Consider the following 27,708-nt stretch of genomic DNA (forward strand, 5'->3'; position numbering starts at 1 on the left):
TCAGAAAACTGGTCATCATAAAATCATAGTAAAGCTCACCAAATGTAAAGTTTCAGGTACTGCGATTTAACGTACGTAAACCGATATCTCTCTTCATTTTTTTTTCAATGGTTTAGTTTTTCCTCTGTGAAATTAACCAGAAGGGACCTTTATGCTAGGGATGGGGTGCAACTGTCTAAGGATGGGATCGCAACCCTGGCTGGTTCTCTCGAGAGGGCAGTTCAAAAGATGTCGAAGTCTTTAAACTGCTAAGGGAGCATATGAGCATGGGGGTGGAGGAGACTGCAGTGGGAGCGGGTAAACAAAGTGAAAGGTTACAGAGAAATAGTGCTAGGAATTATGGCAAAACTAAATTAGGCAGGGAGTTAAAACCTAAACGAGACAAAGAGAGGACTCAGAACACGACTAACTTAAATGTCTACTACGCAAACAGTAGAAGTATGAAAAACAAAATAGATGAAAGCAGGGCGTTGGCATGTACCGAAAAAATCGATATAATAGCTTTCACCGAAACATGGATAAACCTAGACTCACGTGAGTTACCTGTCGAATACCAAATTGCAGGTTACAAATTACACCATACCGATAGGCAGATTAGGAAAGAAGGCGAAGTAGCAATCTATGTCAGGGATAATGTGAAGTGTAAATAAGGTAATAAAAACAGAACGGAATACAGAAACAATTTGGATAGAATTAATCTATGGTAGGGAAAAATTAATCACAGGAGTAATATATAGACCTCCTAATCTAGATAGAGTTAATGAGCGACTTATTTGGGAAGAAATGCTCAGGGCTTCCATACATAGAAAAGTATGTATAGTAGGCGACTTTAACTTTAGCCAAATAGATTGGATTGACCTTACGGGTGACTCAGAATCAGAGGATTTTCTTGAAACAGTCCAGGACTGTTTCCTAAGCCAACATATAACCAAACCCACCCAGGGTAATAATATACTTGATTTAGTTCTGTTAAACAGAGAAAACCTCATTAGTAATGTCGAGGTAGGGAATGAACTTGCTAACAGCGATCACAAAGAAATAAGATTCCAGTTAGAATTTCAGGGCAGCCGCAAGGAAAATTCCACTAAAGTCCCAGATTTCAGAAGGGCAAACTTTGATAGTTTGAAGAGGCAGCTGAGGGAAGGGGTATCACACTTGGGGGTGAATTACATGACCTCACATGAGGTTACCTCTCACAATGTACCCACAGAGGGTGACCTCACCTTACCGGGAGACCTGATAACGAGATCTGAGGTTGCCAAGTTCCACAACAATTTAAATAATGAGCAACTTAATGCACAAAGGCAGAACATACCATACAGAAAGCTTAGATCAAACAATGATGACCCTAAATGGATAAATAATTATTTAAAGAATATTATTGGACAAAGGAAGGCTATACGTAGGAGAATAAATCGTGATGAAGTTTACCCCCGAGATTATTATAAGGTATTGGCGGGTAGGGTTAAGACCGAGATAAGAAAAGCAAAGAGGAATAATGAAATGAAGATAGCAAGGGAGGCGAAGACAAACCCCAAAGGATTTTATCAAATGTATCAAACTAAAACACGAGAAAAGATTGGACCAATACAGTCAGATACCGGTGAGCTAACTGATAACGACGAAGAAATGAGCAATAATCTGAATAAATATTTTTCAACAGTTTTCACCACCGAAAATTTAAACATGATACTCGTGGCAAAAACTGTATACAGAGATAGCGAAGAAAATAAATTAAGCGAGATAGTAGTGACTAGTAACGATGTTAGTAAGCAAATAGACAAAGTAAAGCCTAATAAGTCACCAGGTCCTGATGAGATATTTGCCAGAGTATTAAAGGAATGTAAGGAAGAGCTTAGTATGCCCTTGGCAAAGTTGTTTAACATGTCCTTAAAAACTAGTGTAGTACCAGAATCCTGAGGATAGCGAATGTAATACCGATTTTCAAGAAGGGAGATAGATCACTATCCTCTAATAACCGACCAATCAGTCTAACGTCAATTGTAGGCAAATTACTGGAAGCAATCATTCAAACTCTATTCGAAATCACCTGGAGAAGCACAAGTTGATCAATGATTCCCAACATGGCTTCACAAGCGGGCGTTCATGTCTAACTAATCTATTAACATTTTTTTCATCCGTTTTCGAATCACTGGACAAGGGGCACAAGTATGATGCGGTATATCTCGACTTTAGCAAAGCCTTCGACAGAGTCCCCCACGAAAGACTAATAACAAAAGTGGAGGCTCATGGCATTAAAGGAGATATTCTAAAATGGATTAGGGCGTGGTTGCAGGACAGGAAACGGCGAGTGAGCATTAACGGCACTAAATCCGATTGGAGCAACGTCACTAGTGGAGTTCCCCAAGGCTCAGTACTTGGACCTTTATTATTTTGTATATACTTAAACGACGTAGATATCGTCGTAGACAGCAACATAAGTAAATTTGCTGATGACACTAAAATAGGGCGTGTAATTAAATCTGACGATGACTCCGCAAAACTACAAGAAGATCTAAACAAATTTATCGAATTGTCTGAAAAATGGCAGATGATATTCAATGTGGACAAATGTAAAGTACTCAATATAGGAGATGTAAAGAGGGAAAACAGATTCCAGATGAACAACGATGTTATTGAGAAATCCGACTGCGAGAAAGATTTAGGAGTAGGAATCTTAAGCCAAGTAAACACTGTGTATTTGCTACCGTGACTGACTGCAGAGCTTGGATGTGGTCTTTTGACATCTCGTTAACAGTGGACTGCCTAATTATTCAAGATCTGATTTAAACAAAGGTGCTCTTTTAGTGTCTAAATTTATATAAGCCCTGTAAATTACCTGTTCATTGTTATTCATTGAGTCCTGCCAAAATCCACAGCGGGTATTAGTAAAAATTATCAGAGATAACTGAGCGTATAACTTAAGTTATTATTGTGTCGGCCTACTTATGTCTTCTACTACAGTACTCATGACATCAACAGACCGTTTCTCTAATGTTAATAAGTGAGATAGATACATATATTTGCTTTGTATTCTTTATTTTATAATAAAATATGCAAATAATTCCATTTCTTAAACTTAAAGCGTCGAGTATCAGTCTGTGATTAAATTTAAGCGTAGCTGGGCCCAGGGGCTGGCTGGTAGCTAGGAGCGGGCTGGTAACTGGGAGCGGGCTGTTGGGCTGGGTACTGGGCTTCACCCTGGTATTCGACCTGAGCCAAGTAGCCGGAGTCGCCGTTCACAGTGTAGGTAACCCTCTGCAGACGACCGTCGGGAAGCTGAACATAATAAGATCCCTGAGTGTCGTAACCATCACGAGTTTCATCGTGGCCGAAGTCGTTGCCTGAGTAGTCGTCCTTAACTGCCCAGTTGAAGTTGTACTGAGCAGGACCCTGCATCAGGGACGTAAATTGTTATTGTCAAATATGAAATATTAAAAGACCCCATATTAATGTGCCATCGTCTATGCTTTTGAGAATGCGAAGAAAATCATAGTCACTAACTAATGACAGAAGTTTTAAATGTCCTGGCTATTAGGCTGAAAGCATCTAAACGTAAGAATCCTTATATAAACATTGATCTCTTAGGATTTACGAACTTAGAATACGTAGAATAAATCTTTTGAATATCTGGGCTCATAAAAATTTTGGAATATATCTCAAGAAATTGATATCATTATATAGGATATTTTGCTTACCACAGGCTCAGGAGCGTTGTAGGAAGGAGCGGGAGCGTTGTAGGTGGGAGGTGGAGGGTTGTAGGTGGGAGGTGGAGGGTTGTAGGTGGGGCGGTTGTCAGCTAACGCGACTGCCACAAGGGCGGCCAGGAAGAAAAGCTGTAATACCAAAGAATTAAGGTTAGTTCAAATAACGTACACACTTTTGTTTGTAGATTCTTCAGTTTTCACCACTACAGACGTAAGTATTAGAGCACCTTATGGAATTTTGTTTGAAGGATATCTGGAGTTTTGCCGATATAGGTGTACCTAGAATTACGTTAGCTGCGATCACAAGAGCTTACCTTGTGGACCATGTTACCGGTTGCTGGGAAAGACGAAGGCTGATGCCCAGGGATGCTCGGCACCATTTATATACAGGTAGCTCCACCCACTTGGCCCGTAGTGACGTCACCAACTGTGAGAGGGAAAGGAATCACTTTTTCTATGCGGTGGAGTGACCGCGAGAACTAGTCTAAAGCGTGATGAGCTTCGTAGCCTTCACTGACCTAACAGAAGGTCAGAGTTCACGCTCCACGTCGAACTCACCAGATGGCTGATGAAGACAAACCGAAACATCTTCGAGCTACTTCATGTTTCACAAATTGTCATTATACACATCGTATGGCCATTTGTCTGCAGTGTAATGTTCCCAAAAGTCATAGTCCTCTGATTATTGTTCACCGTTGTTGAAACCAGAAAAATGATTATGCATTATATCATGTTTTGTCCCCGGGCTGGCTAACGTGAGGTCTTCTGCGTCGTCAGATTTTCATGCCATACTTATTCTGAGAGAAACTCAGCGCTGTCTGTTTCTTTGTTTAGACGCTATTATAAGAGAGGAAGTTATGAACATTCTTTAGTGGGCGTAAGATGGAGGGAAAGTCAAAGATAAATTCATTGATTTATAACCAAACAATGATTTTAGTCCTTAAGTCATATAATAGGTATATATATCACGGCAAATTCTTTTAAACCCTTTTCATCTATCCTGGAATCCACCAGACTAAACTAAATACACATCATCCCTTGGGTTATGATGAACAAAAACATTGGGAACGCCTTCATTACCTCACCGGCACCACCTTCCCGTCGTCCCTCAGGCTACGAGTGTATTTACGAGAGACCGACAATACTAATATATCTACACCATCCCTCTTAGGCCAGGTGAACACTAAAATAGAGTTATTGGCAATCTTTTAAGACTGTTTCTCTCTTTTAGTCACAGTAAAGAATGTATAACACGGAGTGAATGAATGAGATCAGTTCACATGCCTTACTCCTCTGGGTGTTGGATCTTCTTCAAAAGCCGTACAACATGCAGAGAATTAATTTAATCTTCCCGCTTTTTCCACTTGTTTGTTTCCTTTGGTAAGGCTGACTCAAAGAAACTCCAATTACTAGGCAAAGTATAGGGTGAGGCCCAATGTTACCTCATAGATGCGTGCTTGCGCGACCACGTAACAGTTAATCAAGTGCCATGCGCTTAATTTTCCAGGCTCGCAAATTGTCAGTGACATCTCTTTTTCATACAAAACACTTATCATAAGCAACGTACTGTGTTCATATCCCTTGTTTTTATGTTTTATTTACTTTTTACATATCTCTGGGAACTTTAACACTGATAAGATACAGTACAACTCTTATTTCTACTAATGGCACACCTCCACACATTACCTTGACATTGGTGCACACAACAACATTATTCCTCACTGTGTGTAAAGAAGTAGAGGAAACTTTGGTCAGGGTACAAAAGTAGACTGTACAGTATTAGTAAAATTTTACTCCTTTTCTAAATATTCTTAAGACATGATGAGTGAAGTGAATGTATCTAATCCTACCTGCTGCAGCCCTAGGCCAAGTTAAAGCACTTACAGCTGTGACGTTAATGGCAAATTGTTGTGATTTTTTCTTCCTCTACACATAAAACGAATATATAAGTTAAATTTCACAATCTTGGAACGCTAATATATACTCAGTCTCTTAATTAAACAAATATTTTGTGGTTGAATCATTTCACAATTGTATTGATTATTTTTGTTAGAAACTCATCGTTTGTCACATAAGTTATGGCTTTTCCTTAATATTTTCTATTCAGGATAATTATGACTAACCCTGTAGGGTGAGAGTGAATAGAAATAAAGATTAAAATACGGGGGAGGAGACTGAGTATAGAGTGTTGACAGAGGATGCCAACAGTACTAGTGTGACACCGTAAAAAAACAAAGAACACACACACACACACAATCATGAGTTGTGGATAACCCTCATGGAAGTACGCATGTGATAGCTTTTGTTTGCTATTCTTGTTCAAATTGCTTATTATTGTTGTATGCCTTTAGTGCATTGGAAACTGTAAACCTTCATAGTTTATGTACACCGTATACCGACAATGGTAATACACATGCTGAACAGTATGTATGCATCACCTAAATACATGGCGAATTAACTGTAAATTTTTATGAGGATTTTAATCAATTAATTAATTAATTGTGTTTGTTTAGGCTTAGTAACATCGTGATGTCTTTCATTAGGGATGATAATACAATAGGTCACCTTTAACTATTTTTTTATTATTTTTACAGTGATTTGAGAGTTTTGTATGAGTTGTTATAAAAAAAAATCGATTATCATTTAGTGAACAGATCTAAGCGTAGCTGGGCCTAAGGGCGGGGTGGTAACTGGATGCTGGTTGGTCGCTGGGGGCGGGCTGTTGGGCTGGGTACTGGGTTTCACCCTGGTATTCCACCTGAGCCAAGTAGCCAGAGTCGCCGTTCACGGTGTAGGTAACCCTCTGCAAACTTCCGTCGGGAAGCTGAACATAATAAGATCCCTGAGTGTCGTAACCATTTCAATCATTATACGAAATTTTATATATTTTTTTCTTCTTGCTTTCCATGAAACGAATCTTGTTATGGCAAATTTTATACACAGCTTTGATCACCTAATTTGTGCAGCAGCTTAAGTGAGCCAGTTAGAAGTAGCCTCACTCCTCTAGCTACGAGAATCTTGGAATGTGGACCAGAATGTTATCACTATAAGACTTTGCTAGTTGACTGTTCAGTCTACTGTGAGCAAGACCGGGGCAGCATCTTGTTTTTAATGAACTGAGGCTCGTCAATGACCAGTGCCCTTAAATATCGTTTATACTAATCATAATTCTTACACTGAACAGCAACCTTCATAATTTGAGGAAGATATTCATTATAATATCTTCTATGATAGTTCACACCTTGGAGTGATAATAATTTTTAAGATCCATGAAGATCAGTTAACATATTATCCAGGTTTTAAGGAGATCGGTCAAGAAGTTAAGTCCTTCAATAAGAACAAAGATTCTTTCGAGTTTAGCCATGGTGGCCGTCTTCATTTCCAAATTGGTTACAACATTTCTAGAGATCTTTCTTTGTAACCAAGACAATCACATACAAAATTTCGATAAAATACGAAAAAAAAAATTACGGCGTCTTTTGACATCTCGTTAACAGTGGACTGCCTATTATTCAAGATCTGATTTAAACAAAGGTGCTCTTTTAGTGTCTAAATTGATATAAGCCCTGTAAATTACCTGTTCATTGTTATTCATTGAGTCCTGCCAAAATCCACAGCGGGCATTAGTAAAAATTATCGGAGATGACTGAGCGTATAACTGAAGTTATTATTGTGTCGGCCTACTTGTGTCTTCTATTACAGTACTCATGACATCAACAGACCGTTTCTCTAATGTTAATAAGTGACATAGATACATATGTTTGCTTTGTATTCTTTATTTTATAATAAAATATGCAAATAATTCCATTTCTTAAACTTAAAGCGTCGAGTATCAGTCTGTGATTAAATTTAAGCGTAGGTGGGCCTAGGGGCTGGCTGGTAGCTAGGTGCGGGCTGGTAACTGGGAGCGGGCTGTTGGGCTGGGTACTGGGCTTCACCCTGGTATTCCACCTGAGCCAAGTAGCCGGAGTCGCCGTTCACGGTGTACGTAACCCTCTGTAGACGACCGTCAGGAAGCTGAACATAATAAGATCCCTGTGTGTCGTAACCATCACGAGCTTCATCGTGGCCGAAGTCGTTGCCGGAGTAGTCGTCCTTCACTGCCCAGTTGAAGTTGTACTGAGCAGGACCCTGCATCAGGGACGTAATTTGTTATTGTCAAATATGAAATACATAAAGACCCCATATTAATGTGCCATCGTCTATGCTTTTGAGAATGCGAAGAAAATCAGTCACTAACTAACGACAGAAGTTTTAAATGTCCTGGCTATTAGACTGAAAGCATCTAAACGTAAGAATCCCTATATAAACATTGATCTCTTAGGATTTACGAACTTAGAATACGTAGAATAAATCTTTTGAATATCTGGGCTCATAAAATTTTTGGAATATATCTCAAGAAATTGATATCATTATATAGAATATTTTGCTTACCACAGGCTCAGGAGCGTTGTAGGAAGGAGTGGGAGCGTTGTAGGTGGGAGGTGGAGGGTTGTAGGTGGGACGGTTGTCGGCTAACGCGACTGCCACCAGGGCGGCCAGGAAGAAAAGCTGTAATACCAAAGAATTAAGGTTAGTTCAAATAACGTACACACTTTTGTTTGTAGATTCTTCAGTTTTCACCACTACAGACGTAAATATTAGAGCACCTTATGGAATTTTGTTTTAAGGATATCTGGAGTTTGCCGATATAGGTGTACTTAGAATTACTTTAGCTGCGATCACAAGAGCTTACCTTGTGGACCATGTTATCGGTTGCTGGTAAAGACGAAGGCTGATGCCCAGGGATGCTCGGCACCATTTATATACAGGTAGCTCCACCCACTTGACCCGTAGTGACGTCACCAACTGTGAGAGGGAAAGGAATCACTTTTTCTATGCGGTGGAGTGACCGCGAGAACTAGTCTAAAGCGTGATGAGCTTCGTAACCTTGACTGACCTAACAGAAGGTCAGAGTTCACGCTCCACGTCGAACCCACCAGATGGCTGATGAAGACAAACCGAAACATCTTCGAGCTACTTCATGTTTCACAAATTGTCATTATATACAACGTATGGCCATTTGTCTGCAGTGTAATGTTCCCAAAAGCCATAATCCTCTGATTATTGTTCACCGTTGTTGAAACCAGAAAAAATGATTAGGCATTATATCATGTTTTGTCCCCGGGCTGGCTGACGTGAGGTCTTCTGCGTCGTCAGATTTTTATGCCATACTTATTCTGAGAGAAACTCAGCGTTGTCTGTTTCTTTGTTTTGACTCTATTATAAGAGAGGAAGTTATGAACATTCTTTAGTGGGCGTAAGATGGAGGGAAATTCAAAGATAAATTCATTGATTTATAACCAAACAATGATTTTAGTCCTTAAGTCATATAATAGGGAAAATATATCACTGCAAATTCTTTTAAACCCTTTTCATCTATCCTGGAATCCACCAGACTAAACTAAATACACATCATCCCTTGGGTTATGATGAACAAAAACATTGGGAACGCCTTCATTACCTCACCGGCACCACCTTCCCGTCGTCCCTCAGGCTACGAGTGTATTTACGAGAGACCGACAATACTAATATATCTACACCATCCCTCTTAGGCCAGGTGAACACTAAAATAGAGTTATTGGCAATCTTTTAAGACTGTTTCTCTCTTTTAGTCACAGTAAAGAATGTATAACACGGAGTGAATGAATGAGATCAGTTCACATGCCTTACTCCTCTGGGTGTTGGATCTTCTTCAAAAGCCGTACAACATGCAGAGAATTAATTTAATCTTCCCGCTTTTTCCACTTGTTTGTTTCCTTTGGTAAGGCTGACTCAAAGAAACTCCAATTACTAGGCAAAGTATAGGGTCAGGCCCAATGTTACCTCATAGATGCGTGCTTGCTCGACCGCGTAACAGTTAATCAAGTGCCGTGCGCTTAATTTTCCAGGCTCGCAAATTGTCAGTGACATCTCTTTTTCATACAAAACACTTATCATAAGCAACGTACTGTGTTCATATCCCTTGTTTTTATGTTTTATTTACTTTTTACATATTTCTGGGAACTTTAACACTGATAAGATACAGTACAACTCTTATTTCTACTAATGGCACACCTCCACACATTATTTGACATTGGTGCACACAACAACATTATTCCTCACTGTGGTGTAACGAAGTAGAGGAAACTTTGGTCAGGGTACAAAAGTAGACTGTACAGTATTAGTAAAATTTTACTCCTTTTCTAAATATTCTTAAGACATGATGAGTGAAGTGAATGTATCTAATCCTACCTGCTGCAGCCCTAGGCCAAGTTAAAGCATGTACAGCTATGACGTTAATGGCAAATTGTTGTGATTTTCTCTTCCTCTACACATAAAACGAATATATAAGTTATATTTCACAAACTTGGAACACTAATATATACTCAGTCTTTTAAATAAAAAAAATATTTTGTGGCCGAATCATTTCACAATTGTATTGTTATTTTTTCGTTAAAAACTCATCGTTTGTCATATAAGTTATGGTTTTTCCTTAATATTTTCTATTTAGGATAATTATGACTAACCCTGTAGGGTGAGAGTGAATAGAAATAAAGATTAAAATACGGGGGAGGAGACTGAGTATAGAGTGTTGACAGAGGATGCCAACAGTACTAGTGTGACACCGTAAAAAAACAAAGAACACACACACACACACAATCATGAGTTGTGGATAACCCTCATGGAAGTACGCATGTGATAGCTTTTGTTTGCTATTCTTGTTCAAATTGCTTATTATTGTTGTATGCCTTTAGTGCATTGGAAACTGTAAACCTTCATAGTTTATGTACACCGTATACCGACAATGGTAATACACATGCTGAACAGTATGTATGCATCACCTAAATACATGGCGAATTAACTGTAAATTTTTATGAGGATTTTCATCAATTAATTAATTAACTGTGTTTTGTTAGCCTTAGTAACATCTTGATGTCTTTCATTAGGGATGATAATACAATAGGTCACCTTTAACTATTTTTTATTATTTTCACAGTGAGTTGAGAGTTTTGTATGAGGAGTTATAAATAAAAAAAAATCGATTATCATTTAGTGAACAGATCTAAGCGTAGCTGGGCCTAGGGGCGGGCTGGTAACTGGGTGCTGGCTGATAGCTGGGGGCGGGCTGTTGGGCTGGGTACTGGGCTTCACCCTGGTATTCGACCTGAGCCAAGTAGCCAGAGTCGCCGTTCACGGTGTAGGTAACCCTCTGTAGACGACCGTCAGGAAGCTGAACATAATAAGATCCCTGAGTGTCGTAACCATCACGAGTTTCATCGTGGCCGAAGTCGTTGCTGGAGTAGTCGTCCTTAACTGCCCAGTTGAAGTTGTACTGAGCAGGACCCTGGAAATCAAAGTCAGAACTTGTCAACACTGCAAATGTATCCTAGAAACTGGCTACGAGTAATGTTTTTATTAATACAAACATTCTGTGTGCGTTTGCTCTTAGGTTTATGCTGGATGGTAAAAATGTACTGTTATTGTTGATTAGTTTGTAGCCATGGGTAAAATACCCATGGCTACAAACTAATTTTGTCGTGTTCAGGTTAGTAAATGTGCTTACCACAGGTTCAGGAGCATTGTAGGAGGGAGCTGGAGCATTGTAGGAGGGAGCTGGAGGGTTGTAGGGTGTAGGTGGAGGGTTGTAAGAAGGGCGGTTATCTGCTGAGATGACGGCCACGAGGGCTGCTACGACGAAAATCTGTAAAGCATAATATACAGTTTTACATGAGTATTTCACTCGGGTGCTGGAACATAACACCGGCGAATTCCTACACGAAGCAAAAAATAGCCTTAAAAGACCATGTACCTTGTAAGACATGTTATCTGTAGTCATGGAACAGTGAGACTGATGCCCGGAGATGCCCAGACGCGGTATATATACTGTATACTCCACCAACCTCGATCTTCATGACATCATCAGTTTTGAAAGGGAAAGGAGGGTGGACCTTGACAATGGTGGGTGTGACCACGCCTCTCTAACGCCTTCCCCTAGAAGACTTCACAATCTTTGGACGTGATGCTCCCAAAAGGTTGTATATAGTTTACGCTCCAGTTGGCTTATGACCAATTTTCCAGTGACTTGCTGTTGAAGATGAGGCACGAATGTAATAGATCTCGATATTGATAACTGAGTTGTATGCGTATCTTATTATTTGAAAATATGTATTATTTTATCTGTGGTTTTATATGTACCTAGACTTGTAGAAACATCGGTGCTTCGATATGTATGTATGCTTATATTTGTACCTGTGCATGTACTTGTTTTTATTTATATACTTGTACCAGTGGTTGTGTGTATACCTGCACTGTTCTTGCAATTTTATCTATAAAAGTTTTTTTTACCCATAATTATATTTGCATCTTATACTTATATTTGTATGTATACTAGATTTGTCTTAAATTATTTAAATGAGATGATATAAGAGAGATTTCAGCTTTAAATTGAAAGAATTATGCAGAAAGAACAATGTTAAAAAAATGTGTAGTACAGTTGCAATAATTTTCACGTGTTGACAAAAATCTTGAAGATGGCTTGAGCTAATGTGATAAAAAATATGTTTATTTTCTACTCCAAACTTAATAAGTAGACGTTTTCAGATTTATTATGCTGTCTTTCAAACTATATTATTTATTACGCATTGTTTCGATTATCAATTACATCTTAAAAAAATCCAAAGTGTACAAACTTATACTATCGTTTCATAATCTCTTCACTCACTTACAGATGGTCACTGTTTTAACGATGCTCTCATGGACTATATTTTTTGTGTCTTAATAACAGAAGCTCAAGCAGGTTCTCGCTGTGTTTCATAACTGGGTGTTCCCTTAAGAGGTTCACCTCACTGGTCTACAAACACAATGCCTCGTAATGCTGACGTGATTCTTTTTAACAGTATTAATTCAACATTGGTTGACCATACAAAGCATCAAATTAAGTTTTACTATATCTGAAACCTCTAAACTAACTTATTAGATTTTTATAGCTGAATATATTTTTTTTTACAGTTATTGATTCTTAACCATGCTTCAATGTTTATATATATATATATATATATATATATATATATATATATATCTGAATAATCGTAACACTGCCCCTTAAGTTTATTGATACATATAAATTATGTATACTTTGGAATTAATTAGATGTAATCATTTCTTATGGTGTACTTTATATTTTTGTCTACACTTCATAACGTTAATAAATGTATGCCGAAATATGTTTCTCTTATTCTCTAGCTCCAGTGTACGCTAATGATCTCTCTGTTTATCAATAGCTATAATAATACTTCTTCATGTTTTTACTGAGTTATTTTGATTTACCACAACTCTTTACAGCTCACCGAATTTGATCCTCATTATACTTTTACCCGATACAATTACTTACTCAAAACTGTGTTTTTCCTTCCCGACGATAGAGGAAGACATGCAGCCAGAATTATAGGATAAATTTTGGTGTATTTATTAAATGTTTAATAAGTTCGGAACATTTTACTCTGCCGGGAGGAATTTTGAAGAAATAAAACAGCGTACGAAACCAAAAAAATTTTAATCTTTGTTTATGATTCTAACTTTGACATTAACGTTTAAAGTTTGGTTGTCACTACCACCGTCACCAACACCACTACATATAACACCATCCATCACCACTCCAGATCGGTAAAGTAGTTTCCGAGATTCTCGTGCGGACACACACACACACAAACAAACAAACATACTTCTTTGTTTCATATATATATATATATATATATATATATATATATATATATATATATATATATATATATATATATATATATATATATATATATATATCATGTAAATGAATTTTAAACACATTCGTTCTATTGCACAGAAACTTGGGTACCCTTCTGTGTTTGTTGATCGTTGCTTTAAAAGGGCTAAAAAATCCTTTCATTCCTCTCAAACCAGACAAGTTCCTACACTTAAGAATATTTTGACTCTGCCCTATCGTGATGAATTTGTCCCGTTAGTTCGGTCCCTCAAGCTTCTAAATATTAATGTTGTTTTCAAGTATGACTCAACCATTACCAATATGTTAATAAGGAATAGCCCAAGTTTGAATGTAAATGGAAGTGTTTATTGTATTCCATGTAGCAAATGTAATTGTAATTATGTAGGTCAGACAGGAAAAACACTGCAGCTCAGAATCAAACAACATAAGTATAATATCAGAACTGCATCTGAAAGCAGTGCCTTGTTCGTTCATGTTAGGAATAATAATCACCCCATTGCTTGGGAAAAAAGCTTAGAAGTATTCAAATCATCTTGTGTCACAGAAAGACTTCTGGTTGAAGCTAGTTTGATTAAGGAATTAAAATCAATAAACCTTAGTGATGGTCAGTTCAAAACTGATAATATGTTACATAAATTTATTTGTCAGTGGCCCAAGGTTAAAAATGCTTTGAAAACCTTTGATCTTGATGTATGATAGTTATTTTGTGGGTCCCTTTTTTCTGACCTGACCTGTCTAGTCACGTCATCACCCTTCTCTTAAGCTCCTCTACGTGTGTGTTGGTGTGGGGATTAGTGGATGTCATCATTATGACCTGACCTCATGTTTTTAGGTCACCCTGTATATTTAAGCCTCTCTCTGTCCATGTAATCCAGTTGCCTCTGAAGATGTCTTGAATAAAGACGAAAGCTAAGGTACTCCGTTGTTTCCATTTTCCCGTGTGATTTTATCAAGATATATATATATATATATATATATATATATATATATATATATATATATATATATATATATATATATATATATATATATATATATATATATATATATATGTGTGTGTGTGTGTGTGTGTGTAGTTACATACTGCAAATAGAAAAATAAAACAAAACATATATGCATTTTGCATTTTGAACCCCAGTTTATATGTATCATTATTTCCAGACAATAGGATAAGAGGGATGGATGGCCTCTATATACATTGGAGGGAACCTAAGTACTGTATAATTGGTTTTCTTTGTAGTATGAGTTTGAGTGAGAAGTATGTATGTGGGGGAGGGGGAGGGGGGTGCTGTACAACATAACACTTACCCTGCACTTACCACGGTGTTCGCCTAAGTGTATATCACTAAGAACATGACTTACTTTACCTGCATATGTTACGTGGTTCATTTAAAATAGACAAAGGAGAATACATAGTGTTGGCCCGGATACAATGCTCCAAATTTGGAATTTGATCTTCTCTGTCGACGTCACAAGAGAAACACCAATGATGATTTTATTTCCGGTGTTAAGAAGTGGTGTATGTTTAAATTGAATCAAAATTATATTAATTTAAATTTATAGAGATTATAATAAGATAATTAACACGAGTAATTATATTTTTATTCGTTTAATATAATTCACTTAGGGAGTTTGAGTTACTATGTGGTATAGAGTTGAGTCATTCTGGAGGTGGTGGGTAAGGGAGATTGAGTCACTGTGAGGTATAGAGTTGAGTCATTCTGGAGATGGTGGGTAAGGGAGATTGAGTCATTGTGAGGTATAGAGTTGAGTCATTCTGGAGGTGGTGCATAAGGGAGATTGAGTCACTGAGGTATAGAGTTGAGTCATTCTAGAGGTGGTGGGTAAGGGAGATTGAGTCACTGTGCGGTCTGGAGGTGAGCCATTCTGAAGGTGATGGGTAAGGAAGGAGGGGGGAGATTGACTCACTATATTTTCATAAATAGATACACATTTGAGTAATAGTGGGGCAGTTAAATGGAAATTTTCAAGAGGATCATGCAAATGGTGATACAAGCACCAATTTTGGCATGGTAATTCTGTAATGGTTACTAGTCAAGTCTGCCTGATTGGTCATTTGAAAATCCAAGATAGGAGCCATTTATCAAGATGGCCGCCATATTGACCTTCAAAAGTTGATTTTTCTTATAGAAATTGATGTAGTTGGTCAATCTGAGTGATTTTGGTGTCGATATGTATGTTTTCAAGGATTTTCAGTTGATTTTTTTATAGTTTTAAGTTCATTGTAACATTTTTATCCACTTGGATGTTGGAAGATGGACACACTGGTCCCATGGAAGGACGTTTTGGCCGTAGTCGCAGTGGGGTTGTGGTCAATGTTGTCCACTGCTGAAGTCGTGAACAACTGCTTCCTCAAGAATGGTGGACACACCACTCCATCTTTCACGTACTGGCATACAACTGCTTCTCCTAGCTGGTCTGTAGAACTCTGTCATATGAAATGCTGACCCCATTTTCATGCAGCATGTCGATGAGCTGCCTCTTTCTTGTCTTAGCAAACACAGACATGCCGACGTAGATAGCAAAAGGTGTCTCATGGTCCTTGTAGTGTCTGTGGATTTGTGTTCCTACCTTGTAGTTGGCAAAGCAGTTGTACTGTAAGAGCTGTGACATAGCAAGGTCAGACTTCGATGCGCCATGTTAGAGTTGGGATTTGATATCTGCACCATGTTCGATCATGCATACAAATTGAAGCAGTGATGGTGGAACAGCCTGTTCAATGCATCCTTCATGAAATGTACTGCTGAAGTGTGACTTGTGCTGAAGCATGTCCCGTCGTATCATCCCAGCAGCCTTGGCTAGATGGATCGCGTCACCGTATTTGCTTGCCTGTGCCAGGATTGAGCCAACATCCTTCTCAAAGGCCAATAGGATATCTCTTCATTGGTGATGAGCTTGCAGCTGGGGGATGTGAAAAAGCAGCTGGTCCTTCAGTCGAGTGTAAACGGGACTGCCCAGTATGAGCCAATAGGCCCGCTGCAGTTTCCTCCATTCATATATTCTTATGTTGTACAGTACCTCCATGGTCTATGTACACCGTATAGCTGCTTTGTCTCTACGCACCCTGACGTGTATGTCTGTATATCTATACACGTACTAAACTAAATGTAGTAATATCTTGATATGATTAACTGAGGACGGTAATACAATATATCACATTGAGCTATTTTTTATTAGAATTTCAATTACGAGTTTATATGCGTTGCTATAAATATATAAAATAATCGAATATAATTCAGTGATAAGATTTAAGCATAGCTGGGCTTAGGGGTGGGCTGGTAGCTGGGAGCAGGCTGGTAGCTGGGGGCGGGCTGGTAGCTGGGGGCGGGCTGGTGGGCTGGGTACTGGGCCTCACCCTCATATTCGACTTGAGCCACGTAGCCGGAGTCGCCGTTCACAGTATAGGTAACCCTCTGCAGACGACCGTCGGGAAGCTGAACATAATAAGATCCCTGAGTGTCGTAACCATCACGAGTTTCATCGTGGCCGAAGTCGTTGCTGGAGTAGTCGTCCTTCACTGCCCAGTTGTAGTTGTACTGTGCAGGACCCTTGAAATAAAAGTAAAAACTTGTCAATATTGTATTTTAATTTTATAAACTAGCAATGAGTAATATATTCTATTAGTATAACCATTTTGCTTGTGCTTAGGTAAAGCTGGATGATAAAAATTTACTTTTACTGATGAAATTTAATATGGCATATACACATGGCTTCAAACTAATCTTGAAGAGTTCAGGTCCTTAAATTTGCTTACCACAGGTTCAGGAGCATTGTAGGAGGGAGCTGGAGCATTGTAGGAGGGAGCTGGAGGGTTGTAGGGCGTAGGTGGAGGGTTGTAAGAAGGGCGGTTATCAGCCGAGATGAGGGCCACGAGGGCTGCTACGACGAAAACCTGTAAAGCATAATATACAGTTTGACATGAGTATTTCACTCGGGTGCTGGAACATAACACCAGCCACAGTTTACATGCAGGAAGAGATTATGTCTCAAAAGACCGTATACCTTGTAAGACATGTTATCTGTGGTCAGCGAAGATTGAGACTGATGTCCAGAGATGCCCAGACGCGGTATATATACTCCATACTGTACCCACCTTGATCTTCACGACATCATTAGTTTTGAAAGGGAAAGGAGGGTGGACCTTGGGACTGGTGGGAGTGACTACGCCTCTCTAGAGCCTCCACCATAAAGACCTTTCAATTACAGGGACTGGACGCTCCCAGAAGGTTCATATACAGTAGTTTATGCTCCAGTTGTATTCATTGTCACTTTTCCAGCTACTTATTGTTGAAGACGAATACCAATAATTTAATATATTATAATATTGCTAAGTGAATGGAATACTTAACTTGTCATTGTTTGAAAGTAATGTGTCCTTGCAAACTAACTGAAAAGGTATAATGATAGCCTAAAAACAAACCTGTAAAAGTGCCAAATCGCCCCCAACACCTGGGAGACGATCACTCCTCACCGTAATGCTAACCTAACCTAACCTAATCTAACCTACACGAGAGTTTCAATACTTTCGAATCAGCCCGACTGCATACCGAGGCAAACAAGCGCCAGTGCCGAAAAGACGTTGCCGCCGCCCCTCCCGCACTAGATGTGGCCCTCCACACGTGCAACATCTGTAAACGGCCTTGTTGGTTACGTGTCGGCCTCTCGAATCACCTCAGAGCTCACCAACGAAAGCGTCATCCTTAATAACTCGTATAGTTGTATCTTCATACTCGATTCCGAGAGAATTCAGAACGTTGATCAAGGCAGCTTCACTCCTCTAGTGTTCACAACCTCTGGTGGGATGGGACCAAGAGCAAGATGCTTCTACGCCAGACTGGCGGAAGTGATCTCCGAACAGAAGCAGCAGCCCAGAAGTTATGTTACAGCCTGGATGAGATGTCGACTGTCCTTCTCTCTCCTTCGGTCGGCTTTGCTCTGCCTCAGGGGAACGAGAGCTTCGGCCCCAAAGCCGAAAACTGCTGCAGATATTGATTATGAGGCTTCAGTCACTGAATGCCACATAGATCTGCGGCTCAACTAATTCAACACAGCTAGGATAACTACTTATGTATTAGGATATTTAATATTGAAGTAATAAAATGGCGGCGAAGGTGTGGCTATTGGGGGAGGCTGGAGGCCACGTTGAAAAAAAAAATAGTAGTAGTAGTAGCAGCCAAAAGAGAAAGTACCTCAGTTAAAACTAGCAAGTCCTATAAACATTGGAAGAAACTGATTTCATGTGTAGCAAGAGTGAGTGTGTGTGTGTGTGTGTGTGTGTGTGTGTGTGTGTGTGTGTGTGTGTGTAATTACGTACTGCAAATAGAAAATAAAACAAAACATATATGCATTTTGCATTTTGAACCCCAGTTTATATGTATCATTATTTCCAGACAATAGGATAAGAGGGATCGATGGCCTCTATATACATTGGAGGGAACCTAAGTACTGTATAATTGGTTTTCTTTGTAGTATGAGTTTGAGTGAGAAGTATGTATGTGGGGGAGGGGGAGGGGGGGTGCTGTACAACATAACACTTACCCTGCACTTACCACGGTGTTCGCCTAAGTGTATATCACTAGAAACATGACTTACTTTACCTGCATATGTTACGTGGTTCATTTAAAATAGACAAAGGAGTATACATAGTGTTGGCCCGGATACAATGCTCCAAATTTGGAATTGATCTTCTCTGCCGATGTCACAAGAGAAACACCAATGATGATTTTATTTCCGGTGTTAAGAAGTGGTGTATGTTTAAATTTAATCAAAATTATATTAATTTAAATTTATAGAGATTATAATAAGATAATTAACACAAGTAATTATATTTTTATTCGTTTAATATAATTCACTTAGGAAGTTTGAGTTACTATGTGGTATAGAGTTGAGTCATTCTGGAGGTGGTGGGTAAGGGCGATTGAGTCACTGTGAGGTATGGAGTTGAGTCATTCAGGGGGTGGTGGGTACGGGAGATTGAGTCACTGTGAGGTATAGAGTTGAGTCATTCTGGAGGTGGTGGGTAAGGGAGATTGATTCAATGTGCGGTCTGGAGGTGAGCCATTCTGAAGGTGATGGTTAAGGAAGGAGGGGGGAGATTGACTCACTATATTTTCATAAATAGATACACATTTGAGTAATAGTGGGGCAGTTAAATGCAAATTTTCAAGAGAATCATGCAAATGGTGATACAAGCACCAATTGTGGCATGGTAATTCTCTAATGGTTACTAGTCAAGTCTGTCTGATTGGTCATTTGAAATTCCAAGATAGCAGCCATTTTTCAAGATGGCCGCCATATTGACCTTCAAAAGTTGATTTTTCTTATAGAAATTGATGTAGTTGGTCAATCTGAGTGATCTTGGTGTCGATATGTATGTTTTCAAGGATTCTCAGATGATTTTTTTATAGTTTTAAGTTCATTGTAACATTTTTATCCACTTGGATGTTGGAAGATGGACACACTGGTCCCATGTAAGGACGTTTTGGCCGTAGTCGCAGTGGGGTTGTGGTCAATGTTGTCCACTGCTGAAGTCGTGAACAACTGCTTCCTCAAGAATGGTGGACACACCACTCCATCTTCCACGTACTGGCATACAACTGCTTCTCCTAGCTGGGCTGATAATTGTAGAACTCTGTCATATGAAATGCTGACCCCATTTTCATGCAGCATGTCGATGAGCTGCCTCTTTCTTGTCTTAGCAAACACAGACATGCCGACGTAGATAGCAAAAGGTGTCTCATGGTCCTTGTAGTGTCTGTGGATTTGTGTTCCTACCTTGTAGTTGGCAAAGCAGTTGTACTGTAAGAGCTGTGACATAGCAAGGTCAGACTTCGATGTGCCATGTTAGAGTTGGGATTTGATATCTGCACCATGTTCGATCATGCATACAAATTGAAGCAGTGATGGTGGAACAGCCTGTTCAATGCATCCTTCATGAAATGTACTGCTGAAGTGTGACTTGTGCTGAAGCATGTCCCGTCGTATCATCCCAGCAGCCTTGGCTAGATGGATCGCGTCACCGTATTTGCTTGCCTGTGCCAGGATTGAGCCAACATCCTTCTCAAAGGCCAATAGGATATCTCTTCATTGGTGATGAGCTTGCAGCTGGGGGGGTGTGAAAAAGCAGCTGGTCCTTCAGTCGAGTGTAAACGGGACTGCCCAGTATGAGCCAATAGGCCCGCTGCAGTTTCCTCCATTCATATATTCTTATGTTGTACAGTACCTCCATGGTCTATGTACACCGTATAGCTGCTTTGTCTCTACGCACCCTAACGTGTATGTCTGTATATCTATACACGTACTAAACTAAATGTAGTAATATCTTGATATGATTAACTGAGGACGGTAATACAATATATCACATTGAGCTATTTTTTATTAGAATTTCAATTACGAGTTTATATGCGTTGCTATAAATATATAAAATAATCGAATATAATTCAGTGATAAGATTTAAGCATAGCTGGGCTTAGGGGTGGGCTGGTAGCTGGGAGCAGGCTGGTAGCTGGGGGCGGGCTGGTAGCTGGGGGCGGGCTGGTGGGCTGGGTACTGGGCCTCACCCTCATATTCGACTTGAGCCACGTAGCCGGAGTCGCCGTTCACAGTATAGGTAACCCTCTGCAGACGACCGTCGGGAAGCTGAACATAATAAGATCCCTGAGTGTCGTAACCATCACGAGTTTCATCGTGGCCGAAGTCGTTGCTGGAGTAGTCGTCCTTCACTGCCCAGTTGTAGTTGTACTGTGCAGGACCCTTGAAATAAAAGTAAAAACTTGTCAATATTGTATTTTAATTTTACAAACTAGCAATGAGTAATATATTCTATTAGTATAACCATTTTGCTTGTGCTTAGGTAAAGCTGGATGATAAAAATTTACTTTTACTGATGAAATTTAATATGGCATATACACATGGCTTCAAACTAATCTTGAAGAGTTCAGGTCCTTAAATTTGCTTACCACAGGTTCAGGAGCATTGTAGGAGGGAGCTGGAGCATTGTAGGAGGGAGCTGGAGGGTTGTAGGGCGTAGGTGGAGGGTTGTAAGAAGGGCGGTTATCAGCCGAGATGACGGCCACGAGGGCTGCTACGACGAAAACCTGTAAAGCATAATATACAGTTTGACATGAGTATTTCACTCGGGTGCTGGAACATAACACCAGCCACAGTTTACATGCAGGAAGAGATTATGTCTCAAAAGACCGTATACCTTGTAAGACATGTTATCTGTGGTCAGCGAAGATTGAGACTGATGTCCAGAGATGCCCAGACGCGGTATATATACTCCATACTGTACCCACCTTGATCTTCACGACATCATTAGTTTTGAAAGGGAAAGGAGGGTGGACCTTGGGACTGGTGGGAGTGACTACGCCTCTCTAGAGCCTCCACCATAAAGACCTTTCAATTACAGGGACTGGACGCTCCCAGAAGGTTCATATACAGTAGTTTACGCTCCAGTTGTATTCATTGTCACTTTCCAGCTACTTATTGTTGAAGACGAATACCAATAATTTAATATATTATAATATTGCTAAGTGAATGGAATACTTAACTTGTCATTAATTGAAAGTAATGTGTCCTTGCAAACTAACTGAAAAGGTATAATGATAGCCTAAAAACAAACCTGTAAAAGTGCCAAATCGCCCCCAACATCTGGGAGACGATCACTCCTCACCGTAATGCTAACCTAACCTAACCTAACCTAACCTAACCTACACGAGAGATTCAATACTTTCGAATCAGCCCGACTGCATACCGAGGCAAACAAGCGCCAGTGCCGAAAAGACGTTGCCGCCGCCCCTCCCGCACTAGATGTGGCCCTCCACACGTGCAACATCTGTAAACGGCCTTGTTGGTTACGTGTCGGCCTCTCGAATCACCTCAGAGCTCACCAACGAAAGCGTCATCCTTAATAACTCGTATAGTTGTATCTTCATACTCGATTCCGAGAGAATTCAGAACGTTGATCAAGGCAGCTTCACTCCTCTAGTGTTCACAACCTCTGGTGGGATGGGACCAAGAGCAAGATGCTTCTACGCCAGACTGGCGGAAGTGATCTCCGAACAGAAGCAGCAGCCCAGAAGTTATGTTACAGCCTGGATGAGATGTCGACTGTCCTTCTCTCTCCTTCGGTCGGCTTTGCTCTGCCTCAGGGGAACGAGAGCTTCGGCCCCAAAGCTGAAAACTGCTGCAGATATTGATTATGAGGCTTCAGTCACTGAATGCCACATAGATCTGCGGCTCAACTAATTCAACACAGCTAGGATAACTACTTATGTATTAGGATATTTAATATTGAAGTAATAAAATGGCGGCGAAGGTGTGGCTATTGGGGGAGGCTGGAGGCCACGTTGAAAAAAAAAATAGTAGTAGTAGTAGCAGCCAAAAGAGAAAGTACCTCAGTTAAAACTAGCAAGTCCTATAAACATTGGAAGAAACTGATTTCATGTGTAGCAAGAGTGAGTGTGTGTGTGTGTGTGTGTGTGTGTGTGTGTGTGTGTGTGTGTGTGTGTAATTACGTACTGCAAATAGAAAATAAAACAAAACATATATGCATTTTGCATTTTGAACCCCAGTTTATATGTATCATTATTTCCAGACAATAGGATAAGAGGGATCGATGGCCTCTATATACATTGGAGGGAACCTAAGTACTGTATAATTGGTTTTCTTTGTAGTATGAGTTTGAGTGAGAAGTATGTATGTGGGGGAGGGGGAGGGGGGGTGCTGTACAACATAACACTTACCCTGCACTTACCACGGTGTTCGCCTAAGTGTATATCACTAGAAACATGACTTACTTTACCTGCATATGTTACGTGGTTCATTTAAAATAGACAAAGGAGTATACATAGTGTTGGCCCGGATACAATGCTCCAAATTTGGAATTTGATCTTCTCTGCCGACGTCACAAGAGAAACACCAATGATGATTTTATTTCCGGTGTTAAGAAGTGGTGTATGTTTGAATTGAATCAAAATTATATTAATTTAAATTTATAGAGATTATAATAAGATAATTAACACAAGTAATTATATTTTTATTCGTTTAATATAATTCACTTAGGAAGTTTGAGTTACTATGTGGTATAGAGTTGAGTCATTCTGGAGGTGGTGGGTAAGGGCGATTGAGTCACTGTGAGGTATGGAGTTGAGTCATTCAGGGGGTGGTGGGTACGGGAGATTGAGTCACTGTGAGGTATAGAGTTGAGTCATTCTGGAGGTGGTGGGTAAGGGAGATTGATTCAATGTGCGGTCTGGAGGTGAGCCATTCTGAAGGTGATGGGTAAGGAAGGAGGGGGGAGATTGACTCACTATATTTTCATAAATAGATACACATTTGAGTAATAGTGGGGCAGTTAAATGCAAATTTTCAAGAGAATCATGCAAATGGTGATACAAGCACCAATTGTGGCATGGTAATTCTCTAATGGTTACTAGTCAAGTCTGCCTGATTGGTCATTTGAAATTCCAAGATAGCAGCCATTCTTCAAGATGGCCGCCATATTGACCTTCAAAAGTTGATTTTTCTTATAGAAATTGATGTAGTTGGTCAATCTGAGTGATCTTGGTGTCGATATGTATGTTTTCAAGGATTCTCAGATGATTTTTTTATAGTTTTAAGTTCATTGTAACATTTTTATCCACTTGGATGTTGGAAGATGGACACACTGGTCCCATGGAAGGACGTTTTGGCCGTAGTCGCAGTGGGGTTGTGGTCAATGTTGTCCACTGCTGAAGTCGTGAACAACTGCTTCCTCAAGAATGGTGGACACACCTCTCCATCTTCCACGTACTGGCATACAACTGCTTCTCCTAGCTGGGCTGATAATTGTAGAACTCTGTCATATGAAATGCTGACCCCATTTTCATGCAGCATGTCGATGAGCTGCCTCTTTCTTGTCTTAGCAAACACAGACATGCCGACGTAGATAGCAAAAGGTGTCTCATGGTCCTTGTAGTGTCTGTGGATTTGTGTTCCTACCTTGTAGTTGGCAAAGCAGTTGTACTGTAAGAGCTGTGACATAGCAAGGTCAGACTTCGATGTGCCATGTTGGAGTTGGGATTTGATATCTGCACCATGTTCGATCATGCATACAAATTGAAGCAGTGATGGTGGAACAGCCTGTTCAATGCATCCTTCATGAAATGTACTGCTGAAGTGTGACTTGTGCTGAAGCATGTCCCGTCGTATCATCCCAGCAGCCTTGGCTAGATGGATCGCGTCACCGTATTTGCTTGCCTGTGCCAGGATTGAGCCAACATCCTTCTCAAAGGCCAATAGGATATCTCTTCATTGGTGATGAGCTTGCAGCTGGGGGATGTGAAAAAGCAGCTGGTCCTTCAGTCGAGTGTAAACGGGACAGCCCAGTATGAGCCAATAGGCCCGCTGCAGTTTCCTCCATTCATATATTCTTATGTTGTACAGTACCTCCATGGTCTATGTACACCGTATAGCTGCTTTGTCTCTACGCACCCTGACGTGTATGTCTGTATATCTATACACGTACTAAACTAAATGTAGTAATATCTTGATATGATTAACTGAGGACGGTAATACAATATATCACATTGAGCTATTTTTTATTAGAATTTCAATTACGAGTTTATATGCGTTGCTATAAATATATAAAATAATCGAATATAATTCAGTGATAAGATTTAAGCATAGCTGGGCTTAGGGGTGGGCTGGTAGCTGGGAGCAGGCTGGTAGCTGGGGGCGGGCTGGTAGCTGGGGGCGGGCTGGTGGGCTGGGTACTGGGCCTCACCCTCATATTCGACTTGAGCCACGTAGCCGGAGTCGCCGTTCACAGTGTAGGTAACCCTCTGCAGACGACCGTCGGGAAGCTGAACATAATACGATCCCTGAGTGTCGTAACCATCACGAGTTTCATCGTGGCCGAAGTCGTTGCTGGAGTAGTCGTCCTTCACTGCCCAGTTGTAGTTGTACTGAGCAGGACCCTGGAAATAAAAGTAAAAACTTGTCAATATTGTATTATAGTTTTACAGACTAGCAATGAGTAATATATTCTATTAGTATAACCATTTTGCTTGTGCTTAGGTAAAGCTGGATGAAAAAAAATTACTTTTACTGATGAAATTTAATATGGCATATACACATGGCTTCAAACTAATCTTGAAGAGTTTAGGTCCGTAAATTTGCTTACCACAGGTTCAGGAGCATTGTAGGAGGGAGCTGGAGCATTGTAGGAGGGAGCTGGAGGGTTGTAGGGCGTAGGTGGAGGGTTGTAAGAAGGGCGGTTATCAGCCGAGATGACGGCCACGAGGGCTGCTACGACGAAAACCTGTAAAGCATAATATACAGTTTGACATGAGTATTTCACTCGGGTGCTGGAACATAACACCAGCCATAGTTTACATGAAGGAAGAGATTATGTCTCAAAAGACCGTATACCTTGTAAGACATGTTATCTGTGGTCAGCGAAGATTGAGACTGATGTCCAGAGATTCCCTGACGCGGTATATATACTCCATACTGCACCCACCTTGATCTTCACGACATCATTAGTTTTGAAAGGGAAAGGAGGGAGGACCTTGGGACTGGTGGGATTGACTACGCCTCTCTAGGGCCTACACCATGAAGACCTTTCAATTACAGGGACTGGACGCTCCCCGAAGGTTCATATACAGTAGTTTACGCTCCAGTTGTATTCATTGTCTCTTTTCCAGCGACTTATTGTTGAAGACGAATACCAATAATTTAATATATTATAATATTGTTAAGTGAATGGAATACGTAACTTGTCATTGTTTGAAAGTAATGTGTCCTTGCAAACTAACTGAAAAGGTATAAGGATAGCCTTAAAACAAACCTGAAAAAGTGCCAAATTGCCCCTAACACCTGGGAGACGATCACTCCTCACCGTAATGCTAACCTAACCTAACCTAACCTACACGAGAGTGTCAATACTTTCGAATCAGCCCGACTGTATACCGAGGCAAACAAGCGCCAGTGCCGAAAAGACGTTGCCGCCGCCCCTCCCGACTAGATGTAGCCCTCCACACGTGCAACATCTGTAAACGGTCTTGTTGGTTACGTGTCGGCCTCTCGAATCTCCTCAGAGCTCACCAACGAAAGTGTCATCCTTAATAACTCGTATAGTTGTATCTTCATACTCGATTCCGAGAGAATTCAGAACGTTGATCAAGGCAGCTTCACTCCTCTAGTGTTCACAACCTCTGGTGGGATGGGACCAAGAGCAAGATGCTTCTACGCCAGACTTGCGGAAATGATCTCCGAACAGAAGCAGCAGCCCAGAAGTTATGTTACAGCCTGGATGAGATGTCGACTGTCCTTCTCTCTCCTTCGGTCGGTTTTACTCTGCCTCAGGGGAACGAGAGCTTCGGCCCCAAAGCCGAAAACTGCTGCAGATATTGACTATGAGGCTACAGTCACTGAATGCCGCATAGATCTGCGGCTCAACTAATTCAACACAGCTACGATAGCTACTTATGTATTAGGATATTTAATATTGAGGTAATAAAATGGCGGCGAAGGTGTGGCTATTGGGTGAGGCTGGAAGCCGCGTTGAAAAAAAAATAGTAGTAGTAGTAGCAGCCAAAAGAGAAAGTACCTCAGTTAAATCTAGCAAGTCCTATAAACATTGGAGGAAACTGATTTCATGTGTAGCAAGAGTGAGTATGTGTGTGCGTGTGTCTGTGCGTGTGTGCGTGTGTGTGTGTGTGTGTGTGTGTGTATGTGTGGCGTGTGTGTGTGGGGGGGGGCTCTGTACAACATAACACTGCTGTATTACTTACTTTACTTACATATAAATAAGTTATTTAGTTGGAATAGACTAAGAGTATATATTATGCTCGTCTGAACACAGTACTCCAGATGTAAGAAATTTGGTCATCTCCACCGACTGAGCATGAGAATTACCTCGGTTATTTTATTTCCGATGTTAAGATTTGACGTTTGTTTTAATTTAATCAAGTTAATTTTAATATAAGTTATTGTAATTTTGTTTTAAATCGGCAAAAATTATGCATCTCTTCATAAGTAGAAACTGCTCACGACATATTGTCGTTGATATCAGGAAAAGGATTAGTCATGACTTGTTTTGCCCCGGGTTGGCTGTCTTGAGGACTTCTGTGCCGCCAGATTTAATGCCAAACTAACTAAAAAAAATCTTAATTTTCTATAAGATTTTTCTTTATTTGGACTATCTTATTGGAG

General features: G+C 40.1%; 6 protein-coding genes across 6 annotated transcripts; all 6 read right to left on the bottom strand.

The window, feature by feature from the left end:
- Positions 1–3,022: 3,022 nt before the first annotated feature.
- On the bottom strand, positions 3,023–4,085 carry LOC121877773 (pro-resilin-like). Its single transcript, XM_042383634.1, has 3 exons — positions 4,022–4,085; positions 3,699–3,836; positions 3,023–3,393 (listed from the first exon to the last, which is right to left on the bottom strand). Exons 1-3 carry the CDS (start codon positions 4,031–4,033, stop codon positions 3,112–3,114), a joined length of 432 nt encoding a protein of 143 aa, XP_042239568.1. The 5' UTR covers positions 4,034–4,085; the 3' UTR covers positions 3,023–3,111.
- Positions 4,086–7,467: 3,382 nt separating this feature from the next.
- LOC121877769 (cuticle protein 8-like) lies at positions 7,468–8,524 on the bottom strand. Its single transcript, XM_042383628.1, has 3 exons — positions 8,443–8,524; positions 8,142–8,258; positions 7,468–7,838 (listed from the first exon to the last, which is right to left on the bottom strand). Exons 1-3 carry the CDS (start codon positions 8,506–8,508, stop codon positions 7,557–7,559), a joined length of 465 nt encoding a protein of 154 aa, XP_042239562.1. The 5' UTR covers positions 8,509–8,524; the 3' UTR covers positions 7,468–7,556.
- Positions 8,525–10,693: 2,169 nt separating this feature from the next.
- Positions 10,694–11,590, bottom strand: LOC121877797 (pro-resilin-like). The gene is made up of 3 exons (XM_042383674.1): positions 11,539–11,590; positions 11,293–11,430; positions 10,694–11,073 (listed from the first exon to the last, which is right to left on the bottom strand). Exons 1-3 carry the CDS (start codon positions 11,563–11,565, stop codon positions 10,792–10,794), a joined length of 447 nt encoding a protein of 148 aa, XP_042239608.1. The 5' UTR covers positions 11,566–11,590; the 3' UTR covers positions 10,694–10,791.
- Positions 11,591–16,662: 5,072 nt separating this feature from the next.
- Positions 16,663–17,546, bottom strand: LOC121877842 (DNA-directed RNA polymerase II subunit rpb1-like). Its single transcript, XM_042383734.1, has 3 exons — positions 17,512–17,546; positions 17,264–17,401; positions 16,663–17,057 (listed from the first exon to the last, which is right to left on the bottom strand). The coding sequence occupies exons 1-3, from the start codon at positions 17,521–17,523 to the stop codon at positions 16,758–16,760; spliced, it is 450 nt and encodes a 149-aa protein (XP_042239668.1). The 5' UTR covers positions 17,524–17,546; the 3' UTR covers positions 16,663–16,757.
- A 3,320-nt stretch (positions 17,547–20,866) lies between these two features.
- LOC121877839 (DNA-directed RNA polymerase II subunit rpb1-like) lies at positions 20,867–21,780 on the bottom strand. Its single transcript, XM_042383728.1, has 3 exons — positions 21,716–21,780; positions 21,468–21,605; positions 20,867–21,261 (listed from the first exon to the last, which is right to left on the bottom strand). Exons 1-3 carry the CDS (start codon positions 21,725–21,727, stop codon positions 20,962–20,964), a joined length of 450 nt encoding a protein of 149 aa, XP_042239662.1. The 5' UTR covers positions 21,728–21,780; the 3' UTR covers positions 20,867–20,961.
- Positions 21,781–25,074: 3,294 nt separating this feature from the next.
- On the bottom strand, positions 25,075–25,967 carry LOC121877774 (DNA-directed RNA polymerase II subunit rpb1-like). Its single transcript, XM_042383635.1, has 3 exons — positions 25,924–25,967; positions 25,676–25,813; positions 25,075–25,469 (listed from the first exon to the last, which is right to left on the bottom strand). The coding sequence occupies exons 1-3, from the start codon at positions 25,933–25,935 to the stop codon at positions 25,170–25,172; spliced, it is 450 nt and encodes a 149-aa protein (XP_042239569.1). The 5' UTR covers positions 25,936–25,967; the 3' UTR covers positions 25,075–25,169.
- Positions 25,968–27,708: the final 1,741 nt, after the last annotated feature.

This window comes from Homarus americanus, unplaced genomic scaffold (genome assembly GCF_018991925.1).
Source record: "Homarus americanus isolate GMGI-L3 unplaced genomic scaffold, GMGI_Hamer_2.0 scaffold24523, whole genome shotgun sequence".
Lineage (NCBI taxonomy): Eukaryota > Metazoa > Arthropoda > Malacostraca > Decapoda > Nephropidae > Homarus > Homarus americanus.